This window comes from Raphanus sativus, chromosome 3 (assembly GCF_000801105.2).
Source record: "Raphanus sativus cultivar WK10039 chromosome 3, ASM80110v3, whole genome shotgun sequence".
Lineage (NCBI taxonomy): Eukaryota > Viridiplantae > Streptophyta > Magnoliopsida > Brassicales > Brassicaceae > Raphanus > Raphanus sativus.
Window position 1 is genome coordinate 14513894 of NC_079513.1, and position 13726 is coordinate 14527619.

The 13726-nt window shown below is 32.7% G+C and overlaps 2 protein-coding genes and 1 long non-coding RNA gene across 4 annotated transcripts; all 3 read right to left on the reverse strand.

The window, feature by feature from the left end:
• Nucleotides 1-2035: 2035 nt before the first annotated feature.
• LOC108846638 (uncharacterized) lies at nt 2036-3789 on the reverse strand. Its single transcript, XR_001948687.2, has 3 exons — nt 3540-3789; nt 3281-3337; nt 2036-3173 (listed from the first exon to the last, which is right to left on the reverse strand). It is a non-coding gene; the product is annotated as an uncharacterized LOC108846638 (long non-coding RNA).
• A 271-nt stretch (nt 3790-4060) lies between these two features.
• Nucleotides 4061-5103, reverse strand: LOC108846043 (cytochrome b-c1 complex subunit 10, mitochondrial). Its single transcript, XM_018619249.2, has 2 exons — nt 4875-5103; nt 4061-4330 (listed from the first exon to the last, which is right to left on the reverse strand). The coding sequence occupies exons 1-2, from the start codon at nt 4992-4994 to the stop codon at nt 4277-4279; spliced, it is 174 nt and encodes a 57-aa protein (XP_018474751.1). The 5' UTR covers nt 4995-5103; the 3' UTR covers nt 4061-4276.
• Nucleotides 5104-5977: 874 nt separating this feature from the next.
• On the reverse strand, nt 5978-7960 carry LOC108844361 (rhodanese-like domain-containing protein 7). Of its 2 annotated transcripts, XM_018617605.2 has the most exons (6): nt 7579-7960; nt 7202-7459; nt 7017-7115; nt 6586-6840; nt 6138-6507; nt 5978-6046 (listed from the first exon to the last, which is right to left on the reverse strand). In XM_018617605.2, exons 1-5 carry the CDS (start codon nt 7936-7938, stop codon nt 6142-6144), a joined length of 1338 nt encoding a protein of 445 aa, XP_018473107.1. In that variant the 5' UTR covers nt 7939-7960; the 3' UTR covers nt 5978-6046; nt 6138-6141. The 2 variants fall into 2 exon arrangements, with proteins under 2 accessions (XP_018473107.1, XP_018473106.1); XM_018617604.2 differs by having other exon boundaries at nt 5978-6507.
• Nucleotides 7961-13726: the final 5766 nt, after the last annotated feature.

Sequence of the window (13726 nt, forward strand, 5' to 3'; positions counted from 1 at the left end):
ATACCAGTTACTTCTCCTTTGCAATCAATAACTATGTTTAGTAATCGATAACTATGTTTTGTTAATGCCATATTTCTTAATGCAATATACTATTTGATTGTTTATTGGCAAAAGGAAATATGAATTTTCTTTACAACGTTAATGCAATAGCGGAAAAATATATTTCAATGTTAATTAGGTCATTGATTCACTTAATTTAGGTGTTTAAAGATCAAATATGAATTGTCAATCATATTGTTTAAAAAAAGAAATATCAATCACAATTTACTTGGGGGACCTAATGCATGATCTTAATAATATATATATGTTAATTATGGTATTGTTTCGAAAATTAATACATGTCAAAGACCAAATTTGAATTGTCAATCACGTCAAAATAAAAATATAAATGTGATCGTCACCGATAGATTTTTAAATTTAATAAGATTGACCAAATCCTCAGTTTGTTTCCTATTATACAACAATATTGGATAGTAATTAATTGTAAGTTTTTTAAAAATATAAAATATTATGTAAAATTGTATTCTTTACAAAAGTCATTAGTTACAATTTATTTTTTAATATTATAAAAATTTTATATCAATCTATATGTTATAATAAAAACTTCGTATATAATACGTGATCTACGTGTTTTTTACTCTATCTCAATCTCTTTCAAACTAAATTTGGTATGCAATTCAATATGTTTGACCGAAATAAAGACGGTAATTGTTTCCTATCTAAAATATATATTCAATTCATTAATTATTTTTACAAACGTATCAATCAGATCTAAAATTTTGGAGTCAAGTTTGGAATCAATTCATAATCTTCACTAATTGATTTTTTTTAAACAATCAATTAATTTTCCTCAATTATAGTCATTGAGAAACAAATTTCCATATACACTTCGAAATTCAAATTTTGCGTAGTTTGAAAACTGCATTTTTATTACAACATGTGTTAAGGCAAGTTTTCAAGTATTTTGTTAATATTTTAATACTTCGAAGATCATGATCAAAATATGCATAAATCATCTTTTACGATGTGAGACGAAAAACTAATGAAAGAAGTATGTACCTACTACAAAATACTATATTGGAATGGTTTAATTTTTGGATTCGACCAATCATAAAACTATGCAATATTTGAAACTACATATATGTTCAAAATTATTAGTCTCAGTTAGAATAAAAACTAAAATCAACAGTTATTTAGGAAAATACATTCAATTTCCGTAAACATTGCATAATCTTTGATTATGTTTTTCTTTCCACTCAAAATAAGTATTCAATTCATTGATTGATTTTACAAACATATCAATCAGATCTCAAATTTTGGAGTCAAGTTTGGAATCAATTCATAATCTTCATTAATTAATTTTTTTTAAACGATCATGTAATTTTCCTCAATTATAGTCGCTGAGAAACAAATTCCATATACAGTTCGAGATCCAAATTTTGCGTAATTTGAGAGCTTCATTTTTTTATAACAACATGTGTTAAGGTAAGTTTTAAACTAAATTGTACCGCAAGTTTGGAAATATTAATTAGTAAATATTTACTATAATTTTGGCTATTTGTTTTCATCATTAAAACCCTAAACATACAGTAACTTCAACACATTTTCTTACCACATCATTTTTTTCCAATCATTATTAACAAAACTAGAAGTACACTAGAAAACCACCAATGACGGATTTCATTAATTTTATATAAATTTTTGGTTCTTCTTATAGATTCACTTCCACGAACTATACTTCAACCACAAAAAAACAAATAACACAAAATTTAAAAAACTCTGAAGCTTACTTTATTTACATATCCTAAATTTCGTTGAGTCTTTTAATATGAAATAATATGTAATATTTGTGTCTATGATTTTTACCTTTCTAATACTTATATATTTAAAATTATAATTTCGTTAAGCTATTTCATCCTGCGCAAGGCGCAGGTTATCACCTAGTTCATAGCTTATGCCATAAGAAAGATAATGTAACTGGTCGTTGGCATGATGCTTTAACAAACAAACTTTAGACGACCTCTCATAAAGTCACATATCAACAACATGGTTGTGTAAAGATTCACATAAAGATTCACATGTTATTGTTATTTATAACATCCTTGATCGTCACATATACTTAGGAAAATAAGCAAAGCAGCATACTTAGTTTCATGATCTCAGTGAACCAAAAAGATATAAGTGGGTGTGCGATTCATATAACATTGATCTCAATTCAGATATAAAAAGATTACGCAAGTCCTCCTTCTTCTCTCGGAGCAGGACCACCATTGTCTGAGTTTAAACAGCCACAAGAAGAAGCTTTAAAGTGACGAATTTACCCCTGCCAATCTGTCATCTGGCCGACCAGAGTAGCAGTGGGCATGCAGTTTTTGAACTTTACACTCTGTGGGTCCTTCGTGTTGGCTTGTTTCTTCATTCAAGAAGACCCGGTAAGTAAAAAACGGTCCTCCAACCGACCCGACCCGAACCCGGATCTGTAGGTCTACTATGACTAGCCTAGGACTGAATGTAGCAGATCAGAGCTGTTATGAGTTGGTTAGATAGTTGGTGAATGGGAAGGAATAATAGGACTACGATAAGCTTCCAAGATGTTTAGCCGCTATAAGTCTACTATATATCTATGTTTAGGACTTAAATGTGGCAGATTAGAGCTTGGTGTGAGTTGATTAGAGAGTAGTTAGCAAGTGGTGAGTCTCTTTTTCATCGATCTTGTGGTTTGTTTCCTCTGTATGACATGAAGCTTTTGGCAGTTAAAATTGCAATGGCGTCTGGTCCTGAACAACGGTTATTTTTGATTGGAGGGTACAAAGTCGGTGGTTGCTTGATCTCTGAATTAAGAGAAGTCATGGCAGCAGCTAAGGAGTAATCTTTTACTCTTCTAACTCCATTCTCGAGCAAAACTGTTGGTTACATACTATAGGTTTCCCTCCCTCTCTTGTGAATGAAAAAGAATGTACCGGATGTTTCTATGAATCAGAATCTGATCCAGAATCTGTGACTACATCATCACATTGCACACAAAACGGTCTCACTCTGTTTGTGTTTGCTTCCAATGGAGGCATACCATCGTCATTCAACCATCATCACTCAAAACTGCCTCACCCTCACCGATTGGTATATGAGAGCTTTCATCAGCTGGAATTGGCTTTGCATCTCTGAAGATTTCTGGCCTGCATTCACCATCCCTAAACTTAACATGAACTTTGATAAACAAAACCAGATGCGACATTCATACCCCAATCAAACAAAAAAAAAAAGGAAAAAACAAGACTTTTACCATTCAGGAGACTTGACTGGAAACAATGCTAATGACCTCTCCTTTTGCATCATTTATCTTCAAACAGACCACACAAAACAGAAGTTAAAGAACACATCAGTTGGAAACTCTACCTGTCCTAAAACACTATAGGATGAAAAGGAAATTAAAAAATCCAAATCTTTAATCAGTACTGAACATACAAAACGCTTATGGATTAGCGAGAATAAATGAAGGAATGAACCCAATCAATGAAAAAAAGGTTTACTTACTTACTGACCTCAACTTGATTGGAGCCTCTGAGAGAGACGACCTGATGGATGTTTCAGGTTCCTTCTTCCTCTGTTCATCTCTTTATTCCTCAACACAAACTCTACAAAAGTTCCAAAAGAAGCTACCAACAACCACAGATACTGAGATTAGGGTTTTGCAGCTGTGTCGTTTAACTGCAACCGCATCAGTTCCAAAGAAGTTTGAAAACAGAGCACGATGATAATACTGTAATTATCTAAGATTGATCATGATCTGGATTGCTCGTTACAGTTTCGTCTATGAAATATGACTACTTTTGTTTATCAGAGCAACGTTGGAGTTGATAAATAGAAAGGTCCATGATATTGAAGCTTCTGAGTTGGTGATTTGGTCTGCAAGTTTTCACTGAAGGGGTTTCAGGTCTTAGCTCATTTGGTAAGTATAAAGTTTACGACCTCTTAACTCAACAATCTAAATCATCATCATAGCTCTCCTAATGATCCCTTGATCAATATATTTGCACTTCATATTGAAATAAAAACATACGAATAAAATTAAAAATGGGTCATCTTTTCTGATAATTTTAAAGTGTATGCTTTTTTCCTTGTGTTATATCATTTGATAAACAAAAAGTCTACATGAAATCACAAAGCCCCAGAGAATCACAAAACTTTATTCAACTTCATCGCAGAGATGCGATGACAAACTTAGAAACTGAAAAAAAAAATCTCGCTTTGTCAGTGAGTCTTTGATGATCTCTCTCACTCAGTTCTCTTCCGCTGGTTTATCAATGAATGTCTTCTTTATCCAATCAAAAGGCTGTCATGACAAAGATTTACGTCAGAGCGAAACAAAATGAGATAGGAAGGGGAAGATCAGAGATTAACAACTAGAAGCTTAAAAGGGACTACTAATCTCTTCATAACACAATATCACAGCCCCAGAACATACTCAGTGTCAGTAATGAATGTAATACTTAAAACATAATTCATAAATTTCAAAAACTTTCACAGAAAGATCAAAACAACAAGTACACTAAGTTCATGTCTCAGTCTGAAAAGAGTAGGAATCAATCCTAAAGCTACAGATTCCATAACCAAGAAGTCGAAGCATACAAAACAGAGGACCCAAAAATCTGAAATTCCCCAGAAAGTTACAACCTTTATGAATAACATAGTACCGAGATCGATGCAAGTAACAATTTTGATAGCGTTCACGCATCACCCACTAATTAAATCAAGCCAGCAATTTTCACCGTAGATCCCCCAGATCAGGAATCTAATCCGTGAAAACCCAATTCAAAAGGAAAGCGAAAGCTATGAATCTAATCTACGGCAAGAGATCCAAGAGAAAGAGGGATTACTTGGACGACCCAGATGGCGCCGGCTGCGGCGGCGATACCCCATCCCGCGGCGGCTTGGATATCCACGGATTGGATCTTTGGTTTCAAGGACTTGAGCGCACCTCCTCCTCCTCCTGGCATAACTAACTGCTTCCGATCTCTAGTTTTCGCTGTCGAATCGAGTTTAAGCCCCACAACACAAAGATCCTTAAAAAACGAAATGACGATAATCAATGAAAGACCAATGTTTCGCCCATTAAAAGTGACTTCTTTCTTTCGACCTAGTCAAACGCTACTTTTAACACTGCGTGCCGTTCTACGTGTAGAAACTTAAACAACGTGCCGTTTTATACTGCTTTCGTTGGGGGGTATACCTTTCATTTTCAGGCATGGTTTTCAGTTCGGATACCGGATTTTATATATATATATTCGGATTCGGTTAATAATACTTCAATTTTATGGAGTTTGGTCAAGTCCGATGGACTTATTCAAGTTGAGTCAGTTTGCAAAAGTTAATGCGCGTATAAACTTGACACTACTCGATAAAATCGATTAGATTAAATGCTGAGAGAGGGAACTCGAGCGAGAGCTCGAGACCAGGGCAGATACAAAAAAAAAGTAGGTTCTCGGTAGGTCTTCGGTTAATTACTTATTTCAAATTATTACTCATTCCGTTTCATATTATTTGTCGTTTTATATTTATGCATACATATTAATAAAACATTTAATTTTATATATTTTCAAAATAAAAACACTATTACTAATACAACTAATTATATATTAACCAATAGAAAATTAGAGTAGAAAATATTGTGAATAAATTTTGCATTGAAAACCAAAAACGACATTTATTTTGAAACGAAAATTTTACTCTATAACGACAAGTAATTCGAAACGGTGGAAGTAATAAAGATTTTTAGGTTAGAATTTGGGGTTTGATTAATTACTATAGACTCATGTATATTTTCTACCATCTTAATCCATTCGGATATTTTCACCATTCAGACTAAATACAAATTCAAGCTTTTCCGTTCGGGTTTGGTTTGAATCTGGCTTTCTGCCCATGCCTATCTTTTGTTCTTCAAATTGGCCCCCCTAAAGCAATCAATATATATCAAAAGAAAAGCTAAAACACAGTTCCATTTCCTTGATGATTTGCGTTAAACCACCTCTCATGGAGAGACCAGCATTCGCTTTTAAATATAAAAAAAAACAACAAAAGGAGTTATCAATATCCAAACCCACCAACAATCAAAAACGTCATTCTATATTTGACAAACCAACCTTCTCATTGTTCTTTCTTGGACTGACTATCTGATTTGGCAGCTGAAGCTGGTCGACGACCCTTGTCCGGACCACCAATCACGCCCCATTCCTCAAACTGCGTCTGTCTAGCTCTCGCCCTTTCTTTCTCCTCTTCAGACTTCTCGGAGTAACAGTAAGGACAAGAAACTCCGTACTCATACTCTGTAGCTTCCATGTCTTCATCACTAATAGGCTGCTTGCATCCGTAGCAGAGTTTATGAGTTCCTTGAGCTAAACCGTGTTCCACAGACACACGCTTGTCGAACACAAAGCATTCCCCTTCCCATAAACTCTCTGTTTTAGGGACTTCTTCTAGGTACTTCAATATCCCACCTTTTAGATGATACACCTGATGATAAGAAGAAAATGTTAAACACCTCTGAACCGTAAGCTCAAAGGTCAGATTGTTTTATTAGGTTATATATACCTCTTTGAAACCTTGGCTTAGAAGTAAGCTTGATGCTTTCTCACACCTGATTCCTCCAGTGCAGTACATTGCAATCCGTGGCAGCGTATTTGCCTTTTCAGCTTTGCCTTCTTTCTCCACAATGCCTTGTTGCTTTAGTGCAAACTGATCCTCCACCCAAGATGGAAAGTGTCTAAAAGCTGTGGTGCATGGATCAACCGCTCCTTTGAACTTCCCAATTCTAGTCTCATAGGTATTGCGCACATCAATCACTACCTGAAACGCAACAAGTCGTCTGATATTTACAAAGATCTAGTGACTCTAAGTAACATTCCACCAAATAGTAAACAGAGACACCAAAGTGATTTGCTTCCAAAGTATATAAACAGTTTAATCGAATCTTATACAAGATATGAATCTTGCTAACAAGATAGTTGAAAAAGAGGTCTCACAATTTCTGGATCACTGATCAGATCATTCCACTCTTCAGGGCTCACATATGTTCCAACTCTTTCAATTGGCGACACACTCGGCATTCCAAGCGTAACAATCTACACATAAAGACATTAACAAAAGCATTAAACACAACTCTTAACAATCTACAAAGACTTAAAAGGAAACAAGAGTGTTCCCTTACCTCTTTCTTGAGTTTGACCCTAACGTGGTCCCATCTAAAGGGAGCATCTTCACCAGCTGCAAGAGGAGAGCTAGTGCTATGTCCACCATAATGGTGTATTGCTTCTTGTTCAGGACTCACAGGTGTCTCCACTTGCCTCAACCCATTCAAACGGACATCCCTCTGTATACACGCCAACACTCTCTCCACTGACTCACGACTCCCGCAGATACTTCCGTTGATCCCTTCTGGTGCAAGAATGATTCCACCTGAAACACGCTAATGAAACAAACACACAAGATTCATTATAAATTAAAAAGAAAAAGACTTTAATTTTCGTATCGGAAACACGATAAAGATCCAAACTTTGATTCGAGATTAGAAGAAAACGGTGTTACCAGTTCTTCGCAGAGATCCTTGAGGGGCTTCCTGAGATCAGCGTGGTCAGGAAAATCAGCGAACTTGTAGAATGAAACCACAACGAGAGAGCTTACGTCCGAACCACTAGCTTCTTGTCTGCTCGAAAAGCATTGAGAGTTGTTAGTAGACATGTTTTGTCGGATAGCTTCGGCGTTTGAACAGACCACAGTGGATTTCAGTGATTGAGGGAATAGTAACTCGGGTTTGGAGTTTCCAACGATTGAGCTCGAATTCGCACCGCCGCCGGAGAAGGAGGAGTGAAGTGAAGGTGGTGATGAGAAGAGCATCCTACCGGCGGCTAGTGACGGCGGAAATCTCCAGTGGCAAAACCGGAGCATTGGGGTTCGAAATCTAAAGCAAATTCTGTGGAATTAAACCGAACCGAACTATACCAAAACATTTATGGGCCGGGCCGATGCACGTGGCCCATAACTTTCATGCACAGCTGTTGTGAAAATATATGATCGATTTTTATAGAGTTTGGTTAACTTTTATAGCTTGGTTACTTTTGGTCTAGAGTTTTACTAGTATTTAAGTTCATTGTATCGTAGATTTTAAACTAAGTTGTGTTATACAGAGATGCTTTTCTCTTTATTACACACTCTCTTAACTTCCATAGATGGTCTTACTTGGTAAAATTGTATTATGTAATTGATGGGTGGTGTTAACTGTTACCCATGTAATATGTAATATGTTTCTTGTTAAATATTTACAATTTGGATTAGTGATATCCGTTTAGAACTTTAGACATTTCGACAAACCATTACCACTACACATGACTTTTACTATATACAACTACCACCAATGGAAGCAAACATATCTAAAGAATACCATTTTGTATATGTTCTATGATTTCTATGGTAACAAGTAACAACAAAAATTCCAAATTTGATTTGATTGTGCTTCTAGAATCAAAATGTTTTATCAGTTGATTAAATCAAGAGAAGAAAACTTATCCGACATGGAATATGGAATTAAGGAGACTTTATGAATGTATTTTGTCTGGGCGTGGGGGAAAAGAAGCTTCCTATGTCCTTCTGCCTACATCTCTGAACATTAGTAAAGTCCTTTCCTTGGGCCTTTTCAAAACTTCTTTTTGCTAATTTTCAAAATTCATCGGTTCTAGTTTCCCAAATCATTTACTTAAGACTTTTCAGCATACTAGTTGATATCCTCATCAGCTACATGAAGTTTCTTTCTTGTGTTTCTTCTTTTTATTTTCCAATAACTCGTGTGTTTTCAAAATAAACACTTAAAAGTGTTAACCTTCACAAAAAATACCACCATATGTCTAATGTTTAGTAACAACATCTTCTTGTTCAAAAAACAAATAAAAAAGCAAAACATGTTCACAAATCACAATATATTCCCTTATTTTTCTAAAGAAATGTACGGGGACAACCAGACAAGGCATATAGTTGTAAGGTTTTTCGGATATTCCCTAATGGGATATTTTCTTTTTAAGTAATGTATTAAATAGAGTGCATAATGAATTAGAGAAATATAATGTCTTTTCAAAATGAATTAAATAGAGTGGCTTTTTCAGTAAAAAAAATGAATTAAATAGAGTGCTATATAATGTTGGTAAAATAGTATATATAATTAACAGCATAGTTAATGCACAATGAAACATGTAGTTGTGTTATTTAGATATAACAAGTTTGTTCCGATGAGCAGCCACTTTTGACAATTTGGTGATATATATGTTTGGCAGGAAGTTCTCACTATTCTCCTTATATGACAAAAGGAATTTTTTAGGATCATATTTCAACTCCTGATGCGAATCAATGATTGTTCCACGAAAATGATATGTTTTAGTTTATCAGTATGTATGTATATATACACAAGTATTTATAATTATAAGAAAGTTTTGTTAACGCTTGATATATTATGTTATTACAAGCTATGAAAAATACTACAAAGAATTTTATAACTGATAATTATACATATTTTATAAGGTTTACGTTTGACTGCATCATATGAACTGTCATGCTATAAATTTTTTGTAAGTCGTTTCTCTATTAATTTGCATAATTTCCTCTTTTCTGAGAATTAAAATTCAGATCTCCTAATGTAAAGTATTAATAAATTTTTGGTCAAACCACGGGACTCAAGAGGATTTCTACAATTATAAAAAAGTTAACGCATAAAAAGTTAAAACGTAAAACCCATTAATAAAGTACTCTAAATATACTGAAATAAGGAAAATAAACCGCCATGATTGATATGCCATATGAATAATTGGAACACAGTTGAGAGTATGCAGGATAGGGAAATGAAGATATGATATCAAAATTTTAAGAATTGTACAATCATGATTCATGCTGAGTCATTACGGGAACTGAATTTATATTCAATTGTACGTATTTTATTTTTACCTTTAATGGTTTGACTATTTCATTCCGTACTTTTTCATTTTTGAACCGTTTATTCATGCTACAATGTTGTCAATTGGAACCAATAAAAATACAAAATTAAGTTCTTGAAACATCATATGTGGTATATAACAGCGTGCCACCTACGTATATGGCTGCATGTTTATTTGATTAAAGAAAGTCCAAGTTGGTTTAGTACTGCTTCTAAACCCTACAATTATTTAAAAAAAAAGTTTTAAACCCTATATTGATCTCAGATATAACGATTAATATATATACGGGTAGAGTAAGTATCAGCTGTAGTTGACAAATTTTAAATTTCTCACAGTCGGCACAACTAGAATATACATACGCATAAAGGACCACATGCTTTTCTATATGCTTTTTTTTTTTGCTAAACTGTAAATATCATTAGATGAAGAGTAAGATTATACAAGAAAATCTTAAAACCGAAACCATTTTCTATATGCTTTTGGGAGTCATGTCATGCTCTAGGAGTGGCTTTCAGTCTAAAGACCTTTCGGATCCATAAGCAGACACGTTGGTTAAACATAAGCAACTAGATGATATGCGTGTGTGTGTATGTGCCACTGTGTGAGTAATTTCTACAATTCTTAAGGTTGAAATTTAAGTTTAGATTTAGTACTAAAAACATAAGTACTAAAAGAACCGGTAGCTAGCAAAATATAAAAATAACTAGAGACACAGCTCTACGCATAGATAAAGGCAAAATCGCTTGGTACAAACAATCTGGTTAGTAGAAACGAAAGAAATAATAAATATGTTTTTAGATTTGAGTAGTGTTTGCTAAATGGTATTTGGTTCAAAACAATTACATCAACATTTCAAACTCAAGAGAGGCTGCCGTACGTATAAGGCTAGTGGGACGAATTAAGATATAAAACAGAAGTATTAGTAAATAATGATAGTGGCTACATAACTATGAGTTGGGTCTAGTTGAATTATTGATGAGATTACACCTTTTTAAAAGTTGTTATTGCTGTTGTATTTTAATATTGAAACAATATAAAACTGTTTGTCCAAAGCCAGAAGTGGCCTTTACCATCCCTTTCTTTCTTTTGCTTGATGCTTAAATAATTATTATTCTTAATATAAAAAATTATCTGATTGGGTATTTGCACGAGATAGTTTCAACATACACATTAAAAAGCTAGATGTTCCATTTAATTTCTTTAGAACATTTTTAGGTTCTTGACAAGATCATTATCCAGATTCCAGAGTAGCCTTTAACGATATGTAGCAGTCCTTTAATCGAGGCCTCTTGATTAACTATTTATAGTACACCGCAGCTTAAAGTACTAGAGTAGTACACTAAACACAAAGTTGACATATTTTATAACCATTTGTCATTTGTAAGAGTAGTACACTAAACACAAAGTTGACATATTTTATAACCATTTGTCATTGGTCAAGAGTAGTACACTAAACACAAAGTTGACATATTTTATAACCATTTGTCATTTGTCAAGAAAACTTCCCTAATCACCATTGACCTTTCTCACATCATCCCGGGAAGAAAACAATGTTTTAGCTGTTTGAACTTTGAAGTCATCAACATTTAATATAACCAGTGTCTTGATATGACAATCTGTCAATCTCTACATGATTAATAAGTGGAGATATAAAGGCTTTGACTGTACTGTATTATATATTTAGTGCAACTAAATGAAGGTGGAATATATTTTACTTTAAACTAGATCTTGATCCGTGCGACCGCACGGATATTAATTTTCTGTTTTAGTTTTTATTTATTTATACTAAATGATACATTTGTAATACTTGATCATTTTACATTAACTATGTTAGGGATGTGTATTTGGATACCCACTGGTTCGGTTAAAATCTATTTGGGTTTGAGATTTCCGAGTTTAAAGATTTCAAAAACATTTAAATATTTATCAATTTTGGTTTCGGTTTGATTTGGGTATTTGCGGGTTCGGTTTGGATACAGATAACCCGTTTGAATTATTTTAAATTTTTAAATTTATATATATTTTAAATTTCTGAAAACATATAAATTTGAGTAATGTAAACCAAATACCTAAATTAAAAATAAAAAAACAGGTTGAACTTCAATATTTGGATGGAGAATAAATATATATTTTAAATATTTTTGGTATTTTGATTATTGTTAATCTATTTTATATGTTTACTTTTGACTATTTTTATATTTTCAAATAGTTTAGACAACTTTAAAATATCATTAATTGTTGAAGAATAAAAAACAAAATACATTAATCTAACTAAAAAGACAAACATTAAAATAGGAAACAAAAAAACACATTAATCTAACTGAAAAAGACAAGCATTAAGATAGGAAAGAAAAAGAAACACATTAATATAACTGAAAAAAACAAGTATTAAAATGGGAAATTTAATTTAATTATCAGTGGCATAAGTATTAAAATGGGAAATTTAATTTAATTATCAGTGACATACTATTGTAAATAACACTGAAAAGTAAGGAGTATTTTAAAAGTATACTTCTATTTCCAGATATAAGATTACGTTGCCAATCAAGTACACCTAGTTTTGTGAAACTTAACTCAGCTTCTTTATTTTCCTTATTTTCTCTAATTTCCACTTTTTTCTTTACTCCAGAAATCAACAATCACTCGAATGGTTGGCGGGACATCTACAATACACGTAAAAGTTAAAACGAATAATTTCGATTAGCAAGTTTTCATAAGGTTTTCTTTCAAAAAAAAAAAGGTTTTTGTAAAGTTTGAAGATATTTCTATTATTGAAAAAGTAAGTGTGTATGTGACAACTCTAGGAATTAATAAGCAGCGCATGGATTTGACTTGTGGAATTTGATTTGCGAGTGGATGCACAAATGTGGACTCAATTTATAGCGACTCCGAGGGGTATTCAGTGGTACCTGCCACCTCAGCGCCATACTAATATCTCAACCACAAATCAAAATTTCAAACAAATTTCTACCTATTGTTTTACACGTCAAGAAAATAATCTAACTCAACCAACCAAAATAACTCATTTTATTTACTGTTTCAGTATTACGAAGAACGAACTTATTACCATAAAATAAATCAAAATGAAATATTTACTATGGTCATATTTTCAGTACTAATTTAGTAAACTGTTAATTTTATGGTTTTAAAAGAGGTGACTTCTACAAACATTTCAATGGTTAACTGTAGATAGTTGTTGACGCTGTAGATAGTTTTCTTTTCAATCTGTAAATAGTTAACTCCGACATTTTTATTTTGTCTAAAATTCGTATATGGTTATTAATAAATTCATATGTATTGCCAAAATGATCAGAACCAAGCAAGCAGCAGGATGACAAATGTGATTTGTAATTTGTGAGTTGTAGCCTTTAAAGTCTTTTTTTTTACCAAAATGATCCAAACAATTTTTAATGAGCTCTACAAATATTTTATAAAATACTAGATCTTGACCCGTGCGACCGCACGGGTATTTATTTTCTGTTTTTAGTTTTTTAGTATTAAATAATGTATTTGTAATATTTGATAATAAATTTATATCGAAAACTAATTTTTGCAGTTATAACAATTAAAATTAAAATTTTAATAAAATATTCTTATATAAATTCAGTTATCCTAATTAAAATAGTATAGGTGTGGGTCATAATATTTTCGAATTCCAAATATTTGGAATTTCTATTAATATAAATTTGTTAAAAAATAATCACACTCGGTATTTAATTTTAAATCTTAATTTGGGTGTACTAAATGTTATATTTGTA

Excerpts from the sequence above, each read along its gene's own strand:
- LOC108846043 (XM_018619249.2), bottom strand. The coding sequence starts at position 4,994 with ATGCCAGGAGGAGGAGGAGGTGCGCTCAAGTCCTTGAAACCAAAGATC. Across the intron at positions 4,331-4,874 it reads GCGCCATCTGGGTCGTCCAA|CCTTTTGATTGGATAAAGAA; the intron begins GTAATCCCTCTT and ends TTGTCATGACAG.
- LOC108844361 (XM_018617605.2), bottom strand. The coding sequence starts at position 7,938 with ATGCTCCGGTTTTGCCACTGGAGATTTCCGCCGTCACTAGCCGCCGGT. Across the intron at positions 6,841-7,016 it reads TGATCAGTGATCCAGAAATT|GTAGTGATTGATGTGCGCAA; the intron begins GTGAGACCTCTT and ends GTTGCGTTTCAG. Across the intron at positions 6,508-6,585 it reads TAAGCCAAGGTTTCAAAGAG|GTGTATCATCTAAAAGGTGG; the intron begins GTATATATAACC and ends TCTTATCATCAG.